This window comes from Antennarius striatus, chromosome 8, assembly GCF_040054535.1.
Source record: "Antennarius striatus isolate MH-2024 chromosome 8, ASM4005453v1, whole genome shotgun sequence".
Classification (NCBI taxonomy): Eukaryota; Metazoa; Chordata; class Actinopteri; order Lophiiformes; family Antennariidae; genus Antennarius; species Antennarius striatus.
Genome location: NC_090783.1, coordinates 13,518,809 through 13,544,673, shown reverse-complemented (window position 1 = coordinate 13,544,673; position 25,865 = coordinate 13,518,809). Strand labels below are relative to the sequence as shown.

General features: G+C 43.9%; 1 protein-coding gene and 1 long non-coding RNA gene across 8 annotated transcripts in view; both read left to right on the top strand.

Annotated features, from left to right (window-relative positions):
* The first annotated feature begins 571 nt into the window (after positions 1–571).
* On the top strand, positions 572–4,074 carry LOC137600555 (uncharacterized). 2 transcript variants are annotated; one of them, XR_011036953.1, is made up of 4 exons: positions 572–835; positions 2,439–2,483; positions 3,078–3,181; positions 3,262–4,074. It is a non-coding gene; the product is annotated as an uncharacterized lncRNA (long non-coding RNA). The 2 variants fall into 2 exon arrangements; XR_011036952.1 differs by having other exon boundaries at positions 572–809; positions 3,262–3,519.
* A 2,811-nt stretch (positions 4,075–6,885) lies between these two features.
* LOC137600376 (VPS10 domain-containing receptor SorCS1-like) overlaps positions 6,886–25,865 on the top strand; it is a 278,303-nt gene continuing 259,323 nt past the window's right edge. For all 6 annotated transcript variants that reach the window (XR_011036931.1, XM_068321971.1, XM_068321970.1 and 3 more), the window contains exon 1: positions 6,886–7,692. Coding sequence is in view for 5 of the 6 variants with exons in the window: in XM_068321971.1 (XP_068178072.1) it covers positions 7,027–7,692 (666 nt within the window). In the remaining variant the exon portion in view is untranslated. The remainder of the gene's footprint in view (positions 7,693–25,865) is intronic.

Genomic DNA, 25,865 nt, shown 5'->3' with positions numbered 1-25,865 from the left:
GCACAGCTTATTAAATGAACAACTGGCAAGACTTTACATAGAACTATTTTACCCCAGCTGGACGTTGAAAAGGATGGATTTCTACGTGGGTGGAACACATTTCTGAGAAAGCTGAATGCTGCTGTGTGTTGTCTTTGTGAGATATGCTAATTTCTTGAACCAATGAATGAAGTTACTGTGTAGTTACATTCCTGTTTAAGTAGATGGGAAAATCTGCAATTTTTATTCTCTTTACTGAGAATAACAATGCCTTTTTGTAGTAATACAAGACATCATTGTTTTGTTCCTATTGAATTTAATTTGGTGAACAGACAGAATTTGGCAGTTACAGTCACAGTCTTACAGTTTGTGGTCTTTTGTTTATTTTAGGTTTATTTAAGGTTTGTCTTCTGTGCAAAAAACAGTATTACATCTGCCTGAAGGGACAACGTGGGCCTAACCTCCGGTGGACTCACCACCCACCGAGGAAACCGTAGGGGTGGGGTGCAGTGTGGATTGGGTGGCAGTCGTCAGCATGTGACCTTGATGGGGGAAAAGGAGCCAGAGCTTACAAGGGAGGTTGAGAGATACTGACTTGATATAGTCAGGCTCACCCCCACCCACAGCTTGGGCTCTGGGACCCAAATCTTTGAGAGGGGCTGGACTCTCCACTTCTCTGGCGTTGCCCAAGGTGAGAGGCAACAGGCTGGTGTGGGATTGCTTGTAGCCCCACAGTAGAAAGAGCCATGCACAGCTGAACAAGATGTGCATTCCACCAGCCCACATTGTGAACGAGGACTGAGGGAGCATTGATGGTCGGCAAACGCCAGGTGAGGCTCACGTCAGAAGAGGACAGGTGAGCCAGAAGTGAGGACTCACACAGACAGTAGTGACAGCCGATCGTGGGAGAATTCAAACTGAAGGATATTACTCGATTAGATAAAATCATAAAACCAGAAACGGTAGTCTGAAGGGAATTAAAGTTGGTTTGTAGCTGCGAGCAGCGGCAGCCAGTTGCGCCAGCATTTTTGGTCATGTTTTGTGTCACCAATGAGAGAACAATGCTCTAAAATGTGAAAGTATCATGTATCATATGAATATCATATCAGGCTCGGTATCATGGTTAAAATTACTAAAATATTATGAGGATGTGGCTTTCAATGAAGGTCCGATTTTTTTTTTTTCAGGCAGCCTTAATATTGTAGTAAGTGGACATGTTCTTTTAGCATGTAAATGTATACAGGTATGTAACAGAACAACAGACTGAGTCCCCAAGTGCCTCTGGAAAGACTTTCATTTATGCTACTTTTCACAGAAGCCAGAAGGCATGCATATTATCTGGCCTCATTTTTGCGTACACAACCATTTTGTGATTTCTAAAGCTTTGAGGGGATACATACAAATAAGACAACTGAGGCCTGCATATTACCTTCTGCAACATCTTCAAAAATCCATGTCTGCTATTGGCAGGACATTGATTCCCTGTGAATTGATAGTGAGTCCAGAAGGGGACAGGAGATGATGCAGAGCGTTGCTGTTGGGGATATCCATGCACATATGGATCCTATATATTGCAGTATCATTAATCCAATACAATGTCTGCTAAAAGCTGCATGTCAAAAGGAGACACAACACTTATCATCTTTAATGTCTCTACTCAGACATGATATGAATCAGACTTGGTACAATTAAAACTACAATTAGAGGCAGAACTCCTTCATTAGAGGTTTTTACAGGCCTCTGTTCAAATTATATATGAGGTTTATATTGTGTTCCAGCTAATGTAAAGTCAATGGGCCCGTTTCACAAAGCAGGTTTAGTGGAAAACCTGGGTAAGTTAACTCTGAAATCAGGGAAAACCAGGGTTTTCGGTTTCACTAAGGGAGATAACTTAACCCATAGTAAGAGCAGTGACTCTGACCGGTTTCATGAAGCGAGGTAAACACAACCTCTGGGTTTGTTACCACAGTAACAGACTCTCTGAAGCTAACCTGGTCAGGAGCAGGTTTTATTCCACAAACCCAGGGTTTCTCCTGACTCCGCCCCCTTTCACCGCTGCTCGCGGGGCTTAATTTCCTGGCTCTGTTGGACGGAGGGTTTGACCGAAGTAAGGTTTTATAAATAACTCACTCTAACTTTAGAGGTATTTTAGAGGCAAACATGGCATGTCCGTTTTACGTGGAGCCCCTTGATGGAGTTTCCGCATTATTCACAGAGATTTAAATATTATTGTATCACGTTCAGATGTCCCGTTTTCCAGACAGTTCTCTTTATGTCCCGATCCATCACACACATCTACGACCTGATCCATCCTCACATCTGTATCAGTGCTGTGTGTAGGTAGTGCTCTGGCCAGTTTTGTATATTTTATTTGCAAACGGTAGTTTTTCTATACAATGTGGAAGATGCTCAGTGTGCCTTGCCTTGAAGCTTTTACCTGTTTTTCTATTTCCCTGGAGATAAACCCGTCAGAATCTTCAAGGAGGAGCTCTACAGGATTGCAGGTGAATGATGTAGAAATCAGATAAATTAATTTGAAATTATATTCTCTTAATGACTTTGTGCTACAACCTCAGAATTGGATTATTCATTCATTCATTCATTTTCCAACCCGCTTAATCCGCTAACGCAGGTCGCGGGGTAGCCAGTGCCTATCCTGGCAGTCTCAGGGCGTGAGGCGGGGGACACTCCGGGCACGACGCCAGTGTACCGCGGAGCCACATACAAACAAACATACATTCACACACACACTCACTCCTATGGTCAATTTGGGACTGGCCAATTAACCTGAAGCGCATGCTTTTGGAGGTGGGAGGAAGCCGGAGAACCCGGAGAGAACCCACGCAGACACGGGGAGAGCATGCGAACTCCGCACAGAGCGGGACTCGAACCCGGGTCCGCCGTGTTGTGAGGCAGCAGCGCTAACCACTGCGCCCCCGTGCCGCCCCAGAATTGGATTATTAAGTTTAATTTCTTTTAGGGTTTCCCAATGTAATTGGCTGCTTAGATGGTACCCACATTCCCATCAAGGAAACTGTAGACTGAACACTGTTTCACATGTTAAAGCATGCATCACAGGTAAACACACATCTGTCCAGATCATGTGTGATGCTGCAGACTACAATTCTGATGTGGAGGTCTGGGTCTGTTCCTGACTCTTGGATGTATGATCAGTCTTACCTGAGCAGCAGACTGTAATGTGGTCAGTAACTCAATATTTGCACAATAATTCACTTGTCTTCATTGTTTAATCCAGTCAAATGAATCCACTATACATTACAGGAGAGAGCCTACGATACTGCAGGATGATTCCTGCTATCCAGGACGGCAAAGCAGTGACACACACCATCTGCCAGAATCATTTCAGAGTCACCATCACCACCATCACAGCGGGCAATAAAAACATACCATACGCATTTCCTTTGGTCATCTTTATTTCTGACAAATACAAAGTTAGTTTTTGTATCGTTACAATACTTAACATTCTAATAGTTAACATGATTCACCTGTGACCATTACACACCTCTAATTTGTGCTCCAGTATTTCTAGATCTGCCCTCCTAATCTGGAGGTCGTAGTAAACCATTTCTATTTTCTGTATTTTTTTAGAAAGTGAATTCTATAAACTTCTTCAGCAGATAGATGGGAATACATGATGCAGACATACTTACAAAACATAGTTGCATTTGAATTCCACAGAATGAACCGCTGGTGGCCACTGAGCGTCTATTTAACTATGATAATCTGTGGCGTTGGGACCCTTCTACTACTGTCCATCCATGCATGCTCTGTTAAAAAAGGATGATAATTTGTTAATACTTCAGTAGATGATAAATGTCACTCAGTATTCCACCACAATGTGAAGGGAACAATCAGTAACATAAAATATTAGACCACCTTTGTTTTCGTAAATTTATTTTTCTTTTTATCAATTAGTAATTCCTGTGTGTATCATGTGACTAAAACAGACATAAAAACTTGGAGTACCTTAAAGCTGTTATAAGCAGTACAATGCCACAGCCACTGATGTAAGAAGAAAAGCAGTTTTGGCTATTACTGTATCAGGGAAACCCTGCAAACGAGCTAGATGTCAGCTCTTGATTTCAGTTCTTATATATGTATATGCAATGGTATGAATATTCTTCTTAACTGTTTTTGTAACGTGCATAAGCCGATTTACTGTTTTATTTACACAACAATAAAACTTTTAAATATATTTCCTTATTGAACAGAACTTGATATAGATGAGAGAGTGCGTGACAAAAGCATTATGTTGGCGATAAAACAACTGGAAAGTCAAACGTCTACTCAACATTTACTGTACAATATCAAACATATAGAGGATGAGGAGGATCCCTGAGATGATACATAAGTTTGACCTGTGTGAACAATATTTTTATACTTCACTCTCAGCTGCTGACGTGCGCTTCTCCCCCCACTAGATCGCACCTAAATAAAATAAAACTATTATTGAAGCCGTTTACCTTCGTATTGTTACAGTTAGTGCAACAGACTACGTTTGAATTTACTTGAGCGGCAATTCACTTCCACGCCATCTCTCTCTTCTGTACAGCTGCAACGCTGTTCTCTTACTTCTGAAAATGTCCTCAAAGTCTTCATATGCATAAATTAAAATCTGTACTCCGACTGCCGTAAAGCATTGTGGTGCGCGTCTCGTCCGTCGTCATGGTGAATCGTTGAATCGGGGCTCCATGGATGATGTTTTTTTTTTCGAGTTGTCGCACCTGTTAAACTGCGGGTCAACTTACTCTGGGTTACAAAACTATCCCTGAAATGCATTTGTGAAACCGAAATCCCTGGTTTTCCAAGTTCAGGGAAAATCAACACAGAACCACAGGTTTACCTCAGGGTAGGTTAACCCTGCCTCCGCGCAACGGGCCCAATGAGGTGACAGAATGTTTGGACAGGCAGCCCAATCCCTAGCTTTCTCGTAAATTCCTAAAGACACCAAAGGCAAAGCTTGAGTGGCAATACTGGAATGACAATCATCAGCTTGACACAAGTACAAAAACAAACCTAATCTATGATTAGAGTCTGGTGTTTCTCAATGGACACGCCACGCTGTATTCACAACGGCACAAAAAAAAAAAAAGGTCATTGGTATTATAAAGTTATCATCAATATTTGGCCGTGCTAAGTCTTTACCAATTGTTGAATGTCCTTTTGCAATATTCTTTCCCATACATGTGTACAGACTGAGTACCTGGAGCTCCATAGGCATCAATGAACCTAGAATCAGGACCAAGGAGAGTTTGGATGTGTGGTCTGGATGTTGGACAATACATAAAATAAGTAAATGACAGCATAAATCAATTCATAAATACATACATACTGTACACACACATACATGCAGTAACCCCATGAATGAGATGAAGAAAAAAAGTCCATTTACCCTCAGGAAATAGATACAGGTTTCACATTAGAGGGAGAATGAATGTGGATGAATGAGCATTGAGATTAGTCAGTCATCTTCAGATTACCACCGCTATATCCGCCGCAGCGGGTCACGGGGAGCCGGAGCCTATCTCGGCGGCATAGGGTGTGAGGCGGGGGACACTCCGGGCATGACGCCAGTGCACCACGGAGCCACACACAAAGACACAACCATGCACACACACACTCATTCCTACGGGCAATTTGGAAAGGCCATTCAACTTGAAGCACATGCTTTTGGAGGTGGGAGGAAGCCCACGCAGACACCGCACAGACACGCACAGAGCGGGACTCGAACCCGGGTCCGCCGTGTTGTGAGGCGGCAGCACTAACCACTGCGCCACTGTGCTGCCATGAGATTTAATCTCATGGCAAATGGGTCATTATCAGTAATTGACTCTTAATTGACTCTTAAAACATATGCACCATGTAGGAACAAAATAGTAAGCTTATGAATGACATGCTAATTCAATAGTCTTTCACTCTTGCAGCGTCATGTAGCCAAAATATGTATTCCACATATGCTTTTCTTATATTATTTCATAGCAGAATCTTCTGATAGGAAGGAAATGACCAACTGTTGTAGTTCATGTATCCCTATGAGCTGTTAAACGTACAGTACATTAAATATATCATAGTAACCTGTGATTATTAAATACACAAACAATACTCCCGATTAAGACCAGTGACATTACCAAAACATCTGAGATGCAGGCTGCTTGTTGTAATAAAATTGTACATTATAAAATAAAATCTCAGGTTCCCAATTTCCCTGAACAAATCCCCAAATGGATAAAAAAAGCTTTATTTAATCTAATTTTAATTTAGTGTAAACTAGTCTAATCTAATCATTATTTGATAGCATTTAAATGGTCACACTTCCTTCCAAACTGCATATTTCACTTCAAAAGAGTGGCTTGCTGTCAGCTGGCCTGATTAGTGTGCAACAAAATGAACACCACTAAATCATCCTGGGGGGACTTGTCAGTTATTAAAAGCATGGGATATGCTGTGTTAAAATCTTATTTTTCTGTGTGGGTTATTGATTTCATTTTTGCTATTTAATAAATTACAGAGGCTCCTGTCCACTGCACTTCATTAGAGACATACAGTATTAATATGTTCAAATTACTGGAAACCCCAGCTGAGATATAATGGACTGAGCAAAAAGACGTTCATCATAAAAAAAAAAAAATCTATTTGCTCAGTTGATGCATCAAGGGGAAACGACCAGGGCCAGCTGCTCAGAAAATGTGGCTATGGGAATAAAAGTGAGCAAAATGATCATAGGCTATAACTGCTTTCATTAAAATCGAACATATGGTGAAAAAAAAACCAAATACAGTGAACGACAGCCCAAAATCATCCTGCATCTCTCAGTCTGGACGTGAGCTCCTCCTCTGTGTGTGCGGGGCTTCATATGATCAAACCCATCAACTTGGACCAGTTACACAGAACCTCACTTTATAACCTGCATTTTGACAACCCGCAACGCGCAGTACCTCCTCTTCCACAACTGACAGGGCATTCAGTTCTCGATAATTCATAGAGAAGACGTCTTTCATCCCCGACATTCTGCTTCTTCCATCAGCGATGAAGGGGAAAGTCATATTCTCTCCAAAGCGGCCGAGGGGACTTTTGTGTCTCATTCTGACTATTCTTTGTTTTGTTCGCGCAGCTAAAACCGAGATAACCTGCAGGTCATGCCGACCAGGAAACAAGTGGCATCCAAAGGAATTACTGCTGAAATTTGAAACAAGAAAATACGCAACGCGGGTAAGGGGAGAAGTTTCTGGATATGGAGAAGGGGCAGGGAAAGCCGCAATTCGCGAAAGTCGTTGCACGGATGAATCCGCTGACTGCGTTTCGGAAGGGGTACACCCGGAGAAAAGGTTGAAACGGATTTCAGACGATGTGCATGAAAAACGCAAAAACGGCAGCAAGTTTTCAAAGACGAAATTTTCTACTGTGAAATTGAGTGCAGGCTTTACCTTTGCCACCAAGTACGAGACGCGCGTCAGAAGAAACAGTAATGATGAGGTCCAATACCACAGATTATCCCAGAGCCGAAAGCAGGCAGCGGGCATGAGACACACTGCACGCGGTGTGACTCGATCTGAACTACGCTGGAGCGGAGATGAGCCGAGAGACGCCACTTCAAGGCAGGAAGAGCCAAAACTTAACAGTTCGACGTTCGCCTTAACCGGGGATTCATCTCACAACCAGGCAATGGTGCACTGGTCCGGCCAGAACAGCAGCGTAAGTCGTTTATTATGTCTGCTATTACGCATTTTCGATTTAATAGGTGCTATGTTGGAAATAAACTGCGTACACACACACCCACACACACACACACACACACACACACACACACACACACACACACACACACACAGAGCGAGAGATTTGAGATTTTAAAATCATGTTTATTCATAAAAGTCAAATTACAAAACACTCACTTTGACACGAAATCCAAGAGATTCACATAAAGAGGATTTTCAATTATACTGTGCGTTTTCTAAACAAAGAAACATCTAACCCTTTAATATTTATCTATCTAATCCCCCCCCCCCAGAAAAAAAAAAAAACAACAGTTATCCTTTCTCCACAATAATGTCTTCTACAACCATGTCTTTTACTTTTTTCCTTAGTTGTTTTCAATCTATAAAACTCTTGGTCTGTAAAAACTGGTTCACCACTTCTTGTTTTACTTTATAAAAGCTGACGCTATCCAGAAACACATTGAGGTCAGCAAAAATGTTTTTCTACTTTTGCCCTTGAACCTTTTGTGTCATGCAGGAATTTTTTTAAAATCTTTTGCAAATCATGTTTTTCTGTTACGACCTCTTTCAGACTGGTCATTTTCGTTGTCAGAGATGCTAGTATCAGGAGGTGTCTCAGGTGTTTCTTTAGCAATTTTCTTCGCTTTGCTCTTTCTTGTGTTAGCCTTTTTCGTTTTAAGAGGAATCTGCAATAATTCTCGTCTATCACAATATCATCATCCACCTCGTCCTTCTCCAGCAGACTCTACCTGGTGGCTGTCTCTCTGGCCCCTTCAGTCTTCAACAAATCACTCTGTCCATAATTTGTGCTGTTTTCCGTGTCCTGCATGCTATTTTGTGGCTCCGAGTTGGCGGCGGGCGACTGTCTAACCATCCTGGCAGCTGTTTCTCCGGCCCCCACAGCCTCCGTGTTATTCTGTGGCTCCGGGTTGATGGCCGGCGACTGTTTAACGACTATCACCTGTGACCTCTGGGTTGATGCCCGGTGATTCTGCGAGGAGTGGAATTGGAAACTCACAAAGTGAGAGAGATTTTTGATTTGATTTTTTTTTACCATCAGGTTTATTTTTAAAGTCAAATTATAAAATAATCACATTGATACAAAATCTAAAAGAGATTCACGTAAAGAAGATTTTCAATAGTACTGTTTTCTGAACAAAGAGAGGTATTTTATTTTTAAAATCACATATATTCATGTAGTCAGTATTACGAGATAGTTACGTTAACAAACTAACTCAGTGGTTCTTAACCTTGTTGGAGGTACCAAACCCTTCTTTAGTAAACTTTTTTTTTTTTTTTTTTTTAAGACATAAGTATATGTTTTACTGGTGTATTTAATGAATTGTGCATTAATGTCACCTTTTTCAAAGAACAAAACCAAGACAGTGCATGAACTCACATGAAATGACCTACCTGGAAATCAGTGTGACTTCTGCTGTTGTTGAAAGACCAGTTCAGATATGCGTGGCTTCACCTTGGCAAGTGCTACTTTTGTGTCATTTTCACAGCAAAGTCTGTTTCTTTTGTTTTCCATGCAGCTTAAGGAAGTGTTCCTTTATTTTTGCCAGTGGGAGACTAGAGTTGCTGAACTTGATATTGCAAATCATGCAGAACGCTGACTCCCATCACGTTCCGTTATTGTTACTGTTTCCAGAGGAACCAGGTGCAAGAGTCGACAAACTTTTAATTAGTCCAAAGTCAAAAACAGGCAGGGGTCAAAACCAGAAGATCAGGACAAGGACGGTACAAAGACGGCAGGCAAAAAACATAATCCAACAAACAGGCCAAGGTCATTCACGGGGCATAAAAGACAAAATTGTGGTCAAAACTAGTGATGTGACGCTGGGGTTCGATGTTTCGAAGCGTGTGCCGAACAGGAGAGGGGCGTTCCCGTGAAGCGCTAATCGAGGCTTGCTTCATCAATGGGAGGAACTGTAAATGATAACGTCTGAAGCATCGCCGGCAGCGAGGCTTCGGGCGTGTCTTCCATGTCAACGCCCCCATCACGGGAACGCCCCGCTACGCGGCCGATACCACGTGACTGATTCGGCACGCGCTCCAACACCTATATAAAGCGATCACACTCCATTCAGAATGTGGTTGTAAAGTGGAGAGTTGTGGTTAGATACTGTGGAGACAGTTAGGAATTTAGATAGAGTTAGATATATTCTGGACCAAGGTATAGTGTGGAGAGAGTCAGTTTATGAGATTCAGGAAATGGAACCTGCCACAGTGGAGAAATTGTTGTTTCTAAATAAAAACCAATGATGTCACCAAGCATAATCACTGCTATACCTCAATGTTACAGAAACACAATCATTGTCCCAACTCCAAACACCCTCCCCTCACTGTACATGTTTATTTGGACATGAGGAAAAAGAAAATAATCACTTTCCATAGTGCTGGTGTGTGTGAAATACAAACAAGCAAACCTTGGTTTTTGGAACACCGTAGACATCGAACAAATCTGAATTCGACCAAAAAATTGGAAGTTTTTTGTCTTAGAAGTCAAACAAAATTTGGAATTTGAACACAAAACAAACACATATTTCTCGCCGCCAGGGGTGCAACAAAGTCTAGAGAAAACGTGAGAAAATATGCTTTTTCTTTTAGTTTACTGTATTCGATAATTTTTCACAATCTTTTTCATTCCATTGCCTATGGTAAGAGTTACGGTACCGTAAACTTCGGTCCAAAAGACGACGATAACTTGCATCTTGGGCTAACCAGATTTCTTTCTCATTTTTGCTTCTTTCTTTTACATTTCTTTGATATGTTTCATTACTATACAATTTTATATATAAATGACATAACATGTTGAAAAAAGGAAATTTTCTAGCCTCTTGGAATGGATTAAGACCATTTACATAATTTGAAATGGGAAAATTGTATTTGGGATTTGAACAAATCACTATTCGAACAAACTTCCGGAACAAATTGTGGTCGGGAACCGAGGTTTGACTGTATATATTATATTCTGTGTGTGTGTGTGTGTGTGTGTATATATATATATAAATATATATATATATATATAAATGTCCCTCTCACCCTTGTGGGGTGGTATCTGTGCGTCATCCTCAAGCTCAGGGTCCTCTACTAGAGGCCTGGGAGTCTGAGGGTTCTGCGCAGTATCTTAGCTGTTCCTAGGACTGCGCTCTTCTGGACTGAGGCTTCAGATGTTGTTCCAGGAATCTGCTGGAGCCACTCTTCCAGTTTGGGGGTCACTGCCCCAAGTGCTCCTACTACCACAGGGACCACATTAACCTTGGCCTTCCACATCTGTTCCAGCTGTTCTTTCAACCCTTGGTACTTCTCAATCTTTCCGTGTTCCTTCTTCCTGATGTCGGCGTCAGCTGGAATCGCCACATCTATCACCACTGCTCTCTTCTGCTCTTTGTCCATCACCACTATGTCCGGTTGGTTAGCCAGCAGCTGTTTGTCAGTCTGGAAGCTGAAGTCCCACAGGATCTTAGCGTTGTTGTTCTCTACCACCTTTGGTGGTATGTCCCATTGGGATTTGGGTACTTCTAGTCCATACGGGATACAGATGTTCCTGTACACTATCACAGCTACTTGGTTGTGCCTTTCCATGTATGCTGAGCTGGCGAGCATCTTACACCCTGCTACCACATGCTGGACTGACTCTGGGGCTTCTTTACATAGCCTGCACCTTGGGTTAGATCTAATGTGGTAGATATTGGCCTCTATTGCTGTTGTACTTGGGGCCTGTTCTTGTGCTGCCATGATCAGTGCCTCTGTGCTGTCTGTCAGTCCAGCCTTATTCAGCCATTGGTAGGTCTTCTTGATATCAGCCACTTTCTCTATCTGATGGTGGTACATGCTGTGTAGGGGCTTGTCCCTCCATGTTGTCTCCTCCTCCTCCTCTTCCTCCTCAGGTTTCTGCTGTCTAAGACATTCACTGAGCAATTCATCTGTTGGGGCCATCTTCCTGATGTACTCTTGGATTTTTGATGTCTCATTCTGGACAGTGGTCCTGATGCTCACTAGTCCTCGGCCTCCCTCTTTCCGCTTAGTGTACAGCCTCAGGATGCTGGACTTGGGGTGAAACCCTCCATGCATGGTGAGGAGCTTTCTCGTCTTGATGTCTGTGGCTTCTATCTCCTCCTTTGGCCAGCTTATGATCCCAACTCGGTATCTGATGACCGGCAGTGCATACATGTTGATGGCTCGGACCTTGTTCTTACCATTCAGCTGACTTCTCAGGACTTGCCTTACTCTCTGGAGGTATTTGGCTGTGGATGACTTCCTTGCGGCCTCCTCATGATTGCCATTAGCCTGTGGGATTCCAAGGTATTTGTAGCTGTCCTTGATGTCTTCTATCCTGCCCCCTGGTAGGTCAACCCCTTCAGTTCTGATCATCTTGCCTCGTCTTGATACCATCCGGCAACATTTGTCTAATCCGAATGACATCCCTATGTCGTCGCTGTAGATCCTGGTGGTGAGGATCAGTGAGTCAATTTCTCGCTCATTCCTGGCATACAGCTTGATGTCATCCATGTAGAGGAGATGGCTGATTGTTGTCCCACTTCGGAATCGGTATCCTTAGCCGCTCTTTGTGATGATTTGACTGAGGGGGTTCAGGCCTATGCAGAACAGCAGTGGTGATAGTGCATCCCCTTGGTATATGCCACACTTGATTGTATCTTGGGCAATTGGCTTGGAGTTAGTCTCCAGGGTTATCTTCCACTTCCCCATTGAGTTCATGATGAAGGCTCTTAGTGTCCTGTTGATCTTGTACAGTTCCAGACATTCCAGTATCCACGTGTGTGGCATTGAGTCATAGGCTTTCTGGTAGTCGATCCAGGCGTTGCACAAGTTGGTCTGCCTATTCTTACAGTCTCTGTGTACTGCTCTGTCCACCAGTAGCTGGTGCTTGGCTCCCCTGGTGTTACTACGAACTCCTTTCTGTGCCCCGCTCATATATTGATCCATGTGCCTACTCATCTTAGCCGCCACGATGCCTGACATGAGCTTCCATGTTGTATTGAGACAGCTTATTGGCCGGTAGTTGGATGGGGTAGATCCCTTCTGTGGGTCTTTCATGATCAGGACTGTCCTGCCTTCAGTCAACCATTCTAGGTGTGTCCCAACCCCTAGCAGCTGGTTCATCTGTGCTGCTAGACGCTCATGGAGTGCTGTCAGCTTCTTTAGCCAGTATGTATGGATCATATCTGGGCCCGGTGCTGACAAACTCTTCATCTTTGACACTCTTTCTTGGATGTCTGCCATTGAGATAGTTACTGGTTCTTGTTCTGGGAGGCAGCTGTGGTCAGTCCTCAGGTCCACTAGCCACTGGGCATCGGTGTTGTTTGACGCTTCTCTTTCCCATATGCCCTTCCAGTATTTCTCCACCTCAGCTCTTGGTGGGTCTGGCCAGATGCTATTTCCCTGCCACTGAAATTACACCTTTGCTGGTTGAGTGGAGAAGGTCTTTTTCATTCTCCTCCTAGTCTCTGTTTGGCAGTTTCGAGTGCTCCAGCTATGGAGAGCTTGCTGTATTTCCTGGGTACCCCTTTATTCACCATGTTCCCCTTCTATACCTCGGCTAGCTGGCTGACTTATCTCCGTGTCGCCTTTATCTTGGCCTCTAACCGTCTCTTCCATGGAAGGTATTGTTTGTTATGCCCTGTGTTGATCTTATATCCCAGCATCTCGAGGATTACTGTTGCTGTACTGTGGATCAGCTTGTCGGTCTCAGTTATGTTCCCTGTGGGGATGGTTCTTATTGCAGCATTCACATCTTCTAGCAGATCTTCTGAAGGTACTTGACAACTTAGCTTTGGTATTTGTCGGAGGCTCCAGGTTTCCATTTGGGTCACGATCTTCCTTCTCAGGTCAGCAGCTCTTGTATCGAGGCTGTCTATGTCTCTTGGGGCTTGGTACCCAATCTCAGGTTGTGGGGGGGTGATATCCCCCCGCTGACCTGGCGTCCTGGCTCCCCCTTGCCGTAGCATTGTTGTAGTATTTCATCGATCTCTAGCTGTGATAGCAGTTTTTGATTACGGATGTTGGAGCACTGGGCTAACAGCTGTTTCTTTGTTAGCCTTGATTGTGGGTTTCGAAGCATCCATTGGTCCCACATCCCCTCTCTCTGGGATTACTTGTGTAGTAGCATTCCAACAACTCCGTATTCTCCGCCCTTGTCCATGTGTGTCTTGTTCCAGTAGCCCATTTCTCATCAGATTGCCCTGGTTCCCTAGCATCTGACTCGGACCTTGTTGACCCGGGCGACGTCCGAGCCGGTATGACTCTGTCATTGTGTCCACTCATGTTTGAGGTAGGCTGGTATAGCATTAAGGGTCTTGCCTAAGGACCCTCACTGGATAGTGTCCGCCAAGCTAGAAGTCAGCTATATTCCTGCGAGGGCAGAATAACAAGCATCACTGAAACACGACAGAACTATCTGGTATTATATCCGGTTTGTTCCGGCGCACCGATACATGCCCCGGACACGGTGGGCATTCCCATGTGAAACACTGCTCCAGAGCCTGCTTCAAAAGTGGAAAAAACACGTGACTGATGACGTTTGGCACATAAGTGCACCGAAACACTACGCCCCATTCAGTAAGTGACACACTAGCGTCCCATTGACCAGGTGACACACTGGCGCTCCATTCACCAACACCAGCTGGTCCCAGATGTGTTTGAACGGATGAAACAGCGCGGTGCGCTTCCAATTGTGTCAATATCCCTTGGATTGACCACATTAGTGTTCTAATTGCTGACAGACAGTTTGTGTCGTAATTACTTTACAATGGATCCAACCAGAAAGATATCCCAAGTCTGGGCACATTTTGAACTGGTGCTGCTGAACTAAGCAAATTTTAACTTCTGAGAAACTTATTTTCAGGCTCTGTTGCTCACACAGTAGAAAATAATTAGCATAATAATAATCAGCAGGTGAAGTGTCTGCTTTGTTCCCAGCATCTGACGTACAGTAACAACACGTCATCAATGATGAGGCGTTACCGATCCAGACATGAGAATGAAGGTAGCGGTGCTGCTGTGATGATGTCTCGGAATCACGACTTTTATCTCGCAACATAGACCTTGTTTTTTTCCAGTGACACTAATCATGCTATGCAAGTCACGCACATGAACACATATGTATATGTTAATATTAAATATACATGCGTGGACATGTAATCTATATCTCGTATTGCTTTATTAAACCCTGCAAGGACCAATGATCATAAAACAATTTCCTATAAGATACTGTATGGCTACAATATAGCAAGCAAGGATTAACTCATTGAATTAGATTATATTTGGGTTTTATTTAGAAAATATATGCAATACAGAAAACATCAAATCAGTTTTCTGGGCTCATCAAGAGTTGTGTGGTTGCAGTATAGGTTGCAGTACAGTCACCCTGCCAAAGAGGGTGTCCACATTCTCACTGAATGGGATGCTGAGTAATGGAACAGTTTTCGGCACAATTGTCGCAAACAGTTCGAAGTCCCATGGGGCGCCATTCAGGCATCACTACCTGGCACACTCTTAGGGAAAAGCCAGGCCTTTTGAGATGAGGCTGATGAGCAGAGTGAGAACTGGTGAGTCTCGTCAGCTGCTAGGAGCCAGCCATACCCTCTTCCACAGCTTGACCTGTCAGGAAAAAAAATGATTCTAACACAAAAACAGACCTGCTAAGGATACAAAAAACAAACAAACCCATAACCATGACAAATAATAATAACAACATATAATAACAATAATAACATGGATAAAAGCTGTGCCTATGGAGTCCTGCATTTTGGGTCCTGATCCCGCCAAAACTGGACCCAGTGGACACCGACCCTCTTGCTGCCCTGACCAGCTGCAAATCCTGGAATCCGGAACAGGCTGCCGAGTGGAGACAGTAAGGGAGAGATACCTGGGCATGGATGGCAGCTTATGCTGGAATCCTAGCTCCACCTGCTTTTCTTGTCCCCAAGCTTTTTCCAGTGCAAGCTCCTATCCCCGCACCCCGACCTCAACCTGTTCCGGTCCTGGTGCCAGGACGCCAGCTTGCTCCCGTGCCCGCAGCTCGAACCCAGCTTGCCCCCGTCCCCACGGGCGGACGCCAGCTTGTTCCGGTCCCCACGGCCGGACACCAGCTTGTTCCGGTCCCCACACCGAGACGCCAGCTGGCTCCCGTCCCTATGCCCGGTTCCGTTCCTACACCCCAGTCTGCTCCTGTTCCTACTCCCCAGTCTGCTCCTGTTCCTGCTCCCCAGTATGCTCCTGTTCCTGCACCCCAGTATGCTCCTGTTCCTGCACCCCAGTATGCTCCTGTTCCTGCACCCCAGTATGCTCCTGTTCCTGCACCCCAGTATGCTCCTGTTCCTGCACCCCAGCTCGAGTCTGCTCCTGTTCCTGCACCCCAGCTCGAGTCTGCTCCTGTTCCTGCACCCCAGCTCGAGTCTGCTCCTGTTCCTGCACCCCAGCCAGAGTCTGCTCCTGTTCCTGCACCCTCCTTGGGACCATTTTTGGGACGTTGGGGGCCGTCCCTTGGGCAGGGGGAGGGGGGGGGGTACTGTCAGATGGTTCAGAGTGGCTGTGCTGGTGCTTGGTAAGGGGAGAGGCCAAACTCGTGGGTGGAGCTCCCACCTATTGGTCCTTTCCACACCTGCTGTTGATCACCACGCCCATTGCTGTTCTTCTCACCTGATCTCAATTGGTTTACTTGTCATGAGGCTTCTTACGCCAGGGTTGTGTCCGAGCCCTTTGGGGGTTCGTTTCTGAAGGTTGGTTCTGATGTCCTGTAGTTCTGTTTTTGTTCCAGCCTTGTTTCTGCCTGCATTTCAATTTGCACTCTTGCCTGTGTTCGGAGTTTACTTTTTTTTAAAAATTAAATATGGATAAAAGCTGTGCCTATGGAGTCCTGCATTTGGGTCCTGATCCTACCATATGTGACAATATCTATGCCATCTAATGTATGCCATCTAATGTAGACACGGACAGGACTTACGGGAAACTGGCAGGCAGGCAGAGGTACAAGTCCGAGAGGCAGAGTTCGTGGTCGGGGACAAAGCAGAGTTCTAATACGGGTCCAGGCAGGCAGGTCGGGGTCCAAAAGCAATCCGGGGTCAAGGTAGCAGTCAGGATGAACTGGCGACAAACAAGGCATCAACACAGAGGATCTGACACTGGGTCCGTGTTCAAGCTGGGTCTTTATAGTCTGTGATTAGGGGTAAAACGGTGGCAGGTGCATCTGATGATTGGACGCAGGTGTGGGATCTGTGCCGCAGGAAACCCACCGCAAGGCTGGGGGCGGACCCCGAGCCGGTTCGTGACAGTTTTGAGATCAAGTGTTTCAAAAAAATAGCAATACCTTTTGATAACATTGGAGAAAAGTCAGTGTTTACAATTTGGAGTAAAAGCAATAGTTAATACGAGTGTTGGTCATTTGGATTGATTAAGTTACCAAAAATTTATGGAAAATTGCGAAGTAAATTTCAGGATTGAATGGCATTCAACCCCAAATAATTTAGTTCCTGTACTATCTTCATGTCACTTCACAAGTGGTTTGTTAGCTTGTTCCATAACGCCATAGTTTTCTTTTTATTCTTGTGTGCATTTCCTCCAGTCTTGTGTACCTGTCCATCAAATGATGTAAAAGCAGTTTCATCTCATATTGTGCCACCCCTTCCAATATATTGTGTATAATGTCAACAGAGAAATTATCACAAGTATTGAAGTACTCTAAGGAATTTAGAATGCAAGACCGTTTAACACCCATCACGTAGGAAAGCCTGGGATTTGTCTCTATTTGTCGGCAGTTTTTTCATGAACTGCTTGAGATTCCAAAACAATTTTCGGTGAGTCTTCATCAAATTCTGTCTGGTCCTCTCTCTCAGCAAGACAAAAGCAGCAACAATATCTGACACTCAACAAAACCAAAAAAATAATGAAGACTAAGATTGTCACCTGTAACTTGGACAATAGTTCCTACACTGGCTGATCATACAGGGGAACCTTAATGCAATCTCTTTCTAGTATTTTACTATCCTGCGCAATCTGATCTAGTATTTTGCATTCAGTTTAGATGTCCTGGACATGAAATAAAGCAACCAAGTGAATGTTGCTTAAACTTGAGTTGTTATTGTCAGGTTCAGACAATCTAGAACATCTAAAACACACTCACGAAAAGGAGAATACAACAGTTGTATTTTTGCTCGCGAGGAGAACGAACAGAGATATGCTCAGTTACAGATCTCCAACCTGCTCTCAAGCATGGCTCTGCCGAATCTTTTTATTTTCTTGGTGCGTTCCCTGTTTACATTATTTTTCTAAAGAATGGGGGATAGAAAACAGCAGTTATCCTCTCCTTTGAAAGCAAGAAGCAGACACATTCCTACATCCTTCAGCAGTTCAGAGGTCACATCTTACTCAAGTAACCTACTACTATAACTCTGATACTCTCATCGTTAAAGGGACAGTAAACTTAATTTTAATTGAGATATACGTATGTTATTCATTATTATGGAAAAATAGAAGAAAAAATAAATGTTATATGTGTAGCATCATCCCTTTGGTAAGAAAACCTTAACATCTGTGCCGCAGCAGCTTCCGCATCCAGTGGTAACGTGGGCATCATACGTCATTGGCTACAAACTTAGCTTGGCAGCCATAGAAGACAATGAGATCAACAACGCAATTAACTTGATAAATATCATGGTTACCTGTGAGGTGAATGGTTGTGTCAACACAACAGCAAGAAAAAACAAAGACAAGGACCTATCCTCTTTATAATACCTTCTGGGAAGCTAGGAAGGAAATGGAGAGCACAAATAAACAGGATCAAAATGACCAAGGATCCAAGGATCTGACATGAGCACTTTACCTCGGATGATTTCCAAAGACATTTGAAGGTAAGATCATTTTCAGACAACCCATAGTATTTATTCTGAATTTCCAAGGTTCCAGTGTTATGGCGCGCTCCATAATATACGATAAATTTCAATTTTCTAAGTCCCTGTTGCAAATAAAAAAACAAAAATGCCACCAAGCCTTTTTTTTTACTTATGTACTTCAAATACAGGCCCAGTTCTTTTTAACTTTACAGTCCCTTTAATGTCATCTCCCTGAAAAATAACTCAATGCATAGCAAGACACTCACACACACATATAAACATGTATATGGTCATGCTATGCAGTACAATGAATAAAATAATGAATGTATGTAAATGTAAAAGAGTAAATATGGGATAACTTATGTACATTATTATTACATGTTCCTCCTATTTATTACATACACTCAACAAAAATATAAACGCAGCACTTTTGTTTTTGCTCCCATTTTTCATGAGATGGATTTAAAGATCTATAATTCATTCTAGATACACAATATTACCAATTCTCTCAAACATTGTTCACAAATCTGTCTAAATGTGTGATAGTGAGCATTTCTGCTTTGCTGAGATAATCCATCCTAACTAACAGGTGTGCCACATCAAGATACTGATCCGACATCATGATTAGTGCACAGGTTTACCTTATACTGCCCACAATAAAAGGCCACCCTGAAAAGTGCAGGTTTTTTTTTTTTTTTGCCTTATTGGGGGTCTGGGGACTCAGAACCAGTCGGTATCTGGTGTGACCACCATTTACCTCATGCAGTGCAACACATCTTCTTAGCATAGAGTTTATCAGATTGTCAATTGTGGCCTGTGGAATGTTGGTCCACTCCTCTTCAATGGCTGTACGAAGTTGCTGGATATTAGTGGGAACTGGTACGCCGGTCAAGCACTTCGAATACGCCGGTCAAGCACTTCCCAAACATGCTCAATGGGTGACATGTCCAGTGAGTATGCTGGCCATGCAAGAACTGGTACATTTTCAGCTTCCAAGAATTGGGTTAGATCCTTGTAACATGGGTTCGTGCATTATCTTGCTGAAACATGAGGTGATGTTCATGGATGTATGGCACAACAATGGGCCTCAGGATCTCATTACGATATCTCTGTGCATTCAAAATGACATCAATAGAATGCACCTGTGTCCATAACAGATGCCTGCCCATACCATAAACCCACCACCACCAGGGGCCACTCGATCCACAACATTGACATCAGCCACACGATGCCACACACGCTGTCTGCCATCTGAACTGAACAATGTAAACCGAGATTCATCCGTGAAAAGAACATCTCTCCAATGTTGCAGACGCCATCGAATGTGAGCATTTGCCCACTCAAATCTATTACGCCGACGATCTGGAGTCAGGTTAAGACCCCGATGAGGATGACGAGCATGCAGTTGAGCTTCCCTGAGATGGTTTCTGACAGTTTGTGCAGAGATTGTTTGGTTATGCAAACCAATTGTTGCAGCAGCTGTCTGAGTGGCTGGTCTCAGATGATCTTGGAAGTAAATCTGCTGGATGTGGAGGTCCTGGGCTGGTGTGGTTACACGTGGTCTGCGGTTGTGAGGCTGTTTTGATGTACTGCCATATTCTCTGAAACACCTTTGGAGACGGCTTATCGTGTAGAAATGAACATTCAATGCCTGAGCAACAGATCTGGTTGACATTCCTGCTGTCAGCATGCCAATTGCACGCTCCCTTAGTCTTGTGGCATCTGTGGCATTTTGTTGTGAGACAAAACTCCACATTTCAGAGTGCCCTTTTATTGTGGGCAGTATAAGATAAACCTGTGCACTAATCAGGATGTCAGATCAACATCTTGATGTGGCACCCCCATGAAGTGGGATGGATTATCTCAGCAAAGCAGAAGTGCTCACTATCACACATTTAGGCAGATTTGTGAACAATGTTTGAGAGAAATGGTAATATTGTGTATCTGGAACGAATTATAGATCTTTAAGTCCGTCTCATGAAAAATGAGAGCAAAAACAAAAGTGCTGCGTTTATATTTTTGTTGAGTGTATTTGCTCAAATCCTCATATCACTGTATCAACTTCTTCATAAAGATTTTCAGCTGCCAGTTCATTTTTATGAGGACAAACATGTTTACACTCAGAGATCATGTTTATACGTTTAATTTATATTCTTCACTGTCATCATCATTGTAACCATCAGCAATGAGCAAAGGATATATTTGAACCAGGCTTTCTTCCATAGCTGAAATACCTGTGATGATCAAACAGTTAACAAGAGATTGCAGACAAGGTATACAACAACATTCACACAAGGTCAAAATTGCCGTGAAAACTCCAATTGAAACTAAAACTGAAGTCACTATGGCTCTATACTTGCCAAAAGCATTCATCCACCTATCCCACATGTTACACCAGAGTGTTCCTTCATTTTGCCGAAGTCCCTCTATAGCTTTGGTGAGGCTTCCGTCAGCAGCTGTTTTTGGGGATGAAAGTGCAACACCTCTCCCCAAACATAGAGCAAACCTCTTCTTTCTCTGCCAACGACATGTCGACGGTTATTCTGTTCTGAAATGCCATAAGGGAGGTTGTCAATAGCTGATTATGAGCTGCCTCAAATCCACTCTGTCCACTTCCCCAGTTTTTGAACATTATAGTGGATGTAATTGATCCTGTCTACGTTCCTATTTATCATGCACTACCAATACCCGAAGTTTCTGTTCTACTCGAAATCCTTTCAACGCTGCTATAGGAATATCCACAAAGATGGTAGTATTGGGAGGCACTGTGAGAGTAATTGAGTTATTATGCGCCCAGAATATTATCCATGGAGTGTAAGTTGTTAGTACAACATTTCTTTTTGCACGATTGATATCATTTTGCGGCTGAAATGTGTGAGGCATTGACGCCTCTCACAGGTACCACACAAATAGGAAAGTTAATGATAAGAAGAGAGTCACTGCCCAACATCATATAGCCTGCTTTAACCATTTGAGGGTCATTTTGGCTGAAATACAATACCATCTAACAGGATTGTTGTCTTGTAAGATCTTCACTGACTTTCGGATCTCACCAGTCTCTATATGTCTAGATCCACCCTGTTATCGGTGTTTTGCTCACCTCCCCTATTGGGCCTTTCAGCTGAAATGACCTTTTTACAGTGTGTTAAAGGAACCCAGGTTGATCTCTCTGCTACTTTCACAGCGGTGGGATTCGTTAGCAGTACCTGATGTGGTCCTTCCCACTTAGATGAATACCAGTGCTTCTTCTTTATACTTCTTATGAACACCCAATCTCCTGGTTCAACTAACTGGACTTCCTGCTGGGAGACAAAGGGCTTCTTATCAGTTTGTTTTTGTTTTTTCCAATATACTTTTCATATAATAAGCTAAATTAGCTTCATCATCAGGTTCCCATTGATTTTTAAATTTGAGAGATCTATAAGGTCTTCCGAAAAGTGTTTCACAGGGTGTTAACCCTGAAGCGCATGCAATGTTGATATATAGTTTTACCAAGTGTACACATTGAGCCCGTTTCACAAAGCCAGTTTAGTGGAAAACCTGGGTAAGTTAACCCTGAAATCAGGGAAAACAAGGGTTTTCAGTTTCGCAAAGGGAGGTAACTTAACCCAGAGTTAGAGCAGTAACCCTGGCCTGTTTCACGTAGTGAGGTAAACTGAACCTCTGGGTTTGTTACCACAGTAACAGACTCTCAGAACCTAACCTGGTCGGTAGCAGGTTTTATTCCACAAACCCAGGGCTTCCTCTGACTCTGCCCCCTTTCACCGCTGCTCGCGGGGCTTCATTTCCTGGTTCTGTCGGACGGAGAGTTTCACCGATGTTTTATAAATAAGTCCGTATATTAGAGGCTAACCTGTTATGTCCGTTTAACGTGGAGCCCATTGATGGAGTTTCCGCATTAATTCACAGAGAATAAAATATTTTTGTATCGCGTTCAGATGTCCCATCATATCCAGAAAGTTCTCTTTATGATCGGTAGCAATTCATGTAACTGTCTAACACACACGCACACACACACACACACACACACACACACGACCTGATCCATCCTCAAATCTGCAGCAGCGCTGTGTGTAGAGCTCCATTCAGTTTTTTTGTTTTTTATTTGCAAACAGTAGTTTTTCTATTCAATGTATTATATGCTCAGTGCGCCTTGCCTTTAAACCTTTATCCCAGTTTTTCTATTTCCCCGGAGAGAAAACCGTCAGAATCATCAAGGAGGAGTTCAACAGGACTGCAGGTGAATCATGTAGAAATCTGATAAATTCATTTGAAAGTATGTTCTCTTAATGATATTGCACTGCAACCTCAGACTTGAGTTAGTAACATTCATTCATTAATTTATTCATTTATTTCAGGCAGGGCAAGGAAAAAAAACAAAACAAAACAAAAAAACAAACAAACAAACAAAATAATTAAATAAGCAAATAAATAAGCAAAGATCATAACTTAACAATACAATTCTGCCTGAAAGGGAGTGGGAAGAAGAAAACTTATGTAATCCCACCCCAGTTCCTAATTCAGAGATCAACACACTGAGCTTCACTGCTACTTCATTCAAGGACAACCACACTAATTGCATCATGATGGCATCACCATAGGCAACAATAATTATCACATTGCAATAGCAATTCCACACAACAGTGTAAGGAAGGCACGATATACCACAATGGTAATGTACAATATACCAACAATGGTAATGGACAAATGCCAACAACAGCAATTAACAAAATACCAACGATGGTAAAGAAACACTGAGCACATGTTAACAAAACAGAACAGCAGTTTGAGTTAAAGACCCTCATCGCTATATTTTGACTAGACATGATGTTTATATAACAGTTTGAATTTATGAGTACTTTGGCATTGCTTGTGTTGTGAGTCCAGATTGTTCCAGAGTTTCACTCCACACACAGACACACAAAAAATGTATTTATTTATTTATTCAGTTCATTTTTCTTCTTTCTAGACATGTTATTACAATATATTTCACTTTAATCTGTGTTGAAACATCATCAACAACATCCGAAAAGAAAAAGAAAAGGCTTGACGGGTAGAAGCCTCGTTAAGGCTTGTTAGAAGATTCCTGTCCCCTAAATTATCAACAAAACATCTCTCTCATTAGAATATGTAATCAACAAACTCAGACATTAAAAGTCTTCAACTAGCTCATACATTGGATTTTGACAGATATTCATACCCTTATCCACTTCCAGATGTTAGCCTTTTACCCTAAAGTATAACCATGTTTACATTCTTCCTAGGAACATAAGGTTTGTTAACATCATGGATTGTCAAAACAAGAAGTTGACCTTGCCAGTGTTCTCGACAACAATATAATGATCATATTAACCTCTTTCAGCAGACAGTGATTATACAAGAATGAACCAGTCTGTTGCAGACACTTTAACAGTTTTACATGTTATTATATTACCAAAAGATATCAATATGCTCTTTAAAGTCTCAAAGTTAATGTTACCCCCTGTTATCACAAATACATGTTGTTGTTCATCCATCCATCCATCCATTCTCTTCCGCTTATCCGGGGTCAGGTCGCGGGGGCAGCAGCGTAAGCAGGGAAGCCCAGACTTCCCTCTCCCTAGCCACTTCATCCAGCTCCTCCGGGAGAATCCCAAGGCATTCCCAGGCCAGCCGGGAGACATAGTCTCTCCAGCGTGTCCTGGGTCGTCCCCAGGGCCTCCTCCCGGTAGGACGTGCCCGGAACACCTCACCAGGGAGGCGTCCAGGAGGCATCCTAGCCAGATGCCCGAGCCACCTGATCTGGCTCCTCTCGATGCGGAGGAGCAGCGGCTCGACTCTGAGTCCCTCCCGGATGACCGAACTCCTCACCCTATCTCTAAGGGAGAGCCCGGACACCCTACGGAGGAAACTCATTTCGGCCGCTTGTATCCGGGATCTCGTTCTTTCGGTCACGACCCATAGCTCGTGACCATAGGTGAGGGCAGGAACGTAGATCGACCGGTAAATCGAGAGCTTTGCCTTTCGGCTCAGCTCCTTCTTCACCACGACGGACCGATACAGAGTCCGCATCACTGCAGACGCTGCACCGATCCGCCTGTCGATCTCCCGTTCCATTGTACCCTCACTCGTGAACGAGACCCCAAGATACTTGAACTCCTCCACTTGGGGCAGGATCTCATCCCCAACCTGGAGAGGGCACTCCACCCTTTTCCGACTGAGGACCATGGTCTCAGATTTGGAGGTGCTGATTCTCATCCCAACCGCTTCACACTCGGCTGCGAACCGTTCCAGTGAGAGTTGGAGATCACGGCTTGATGAAGCCAACAGCACCACGTCGTCTGCAAAAAGCAGAGACACGATACTGAGGCCACCAAACTGGACACCCTCAACGCCTTGGCTGCGCCTAGAAATTCTGTCCATAAAAGTTATGAACAGAATTGGTGACAAAGGGCAGCCTTGGCGGAGTCCAACCCTCACTGGAAATGAATCCGACTTACTGCCGGCAACGCGAACCAAACTCTGACATTGGTCGTACAGGGACCGAACAGCCCTTACAAGGGGTCCGGTACCCCATACTCCCGAAGCACCCCCCACAGAACCCCCTGAGGAACACGGTCGAACGCCTTCTCCAAGTCCACAAAACACATGTAGACTGGTTGGGCGAACTCCCATGCCCCCTCAAGGACCCTGCGGATGGTGTAGAGCTGGTCCACTGTTCCACGGCCAGGACGAAAACCACACTGCTCCTCCTGAATCCGAGATTCGACTTCCTGACGGACCTTCCTCTCCAGAACCCCTGAATAGACCTTACCAGGGAGGCTGAGGAGTGTGATGCCCCTGTAGTTGGAGCACACCCTCCTGTCCCCCTTCTTAAAAAGGGGGACCACCACCCCAGTCTGCCAATCCAGAGGCACTGTCCCCGAAGTCCACGCGATGTTGCAGAGGCGTGTCAACCAGGACAGCCCCACAACATCCAGAGCCTTTAGGAACTCTGGGCGGATCTCATCCACCCCTGGGGCCCTGCCACCGAGGAGCTTTTTAACTACCTCAGTGACCTCAACCCCAGAGATAGGAGAGCCCGCCTCAGAGAACCCAGACTCTGCTTCCTCATGGGAAGACGTGTCTGCGGGATTGAGGAGGTCTTCAAAGTATTCTCCCCACCGAGTCACAACGTCCCGAGTTGAGGTCAGCAGCTCCCCATCCCCACTATATACAGTGTGGATGCTGCACTGCTTCCCCCTCCCGAGACGCCTGATGGTGGACCAGAATTTCTTCGAAGCCGTCTTGAAGTCGTCCTCCAAGGCCTCACCGA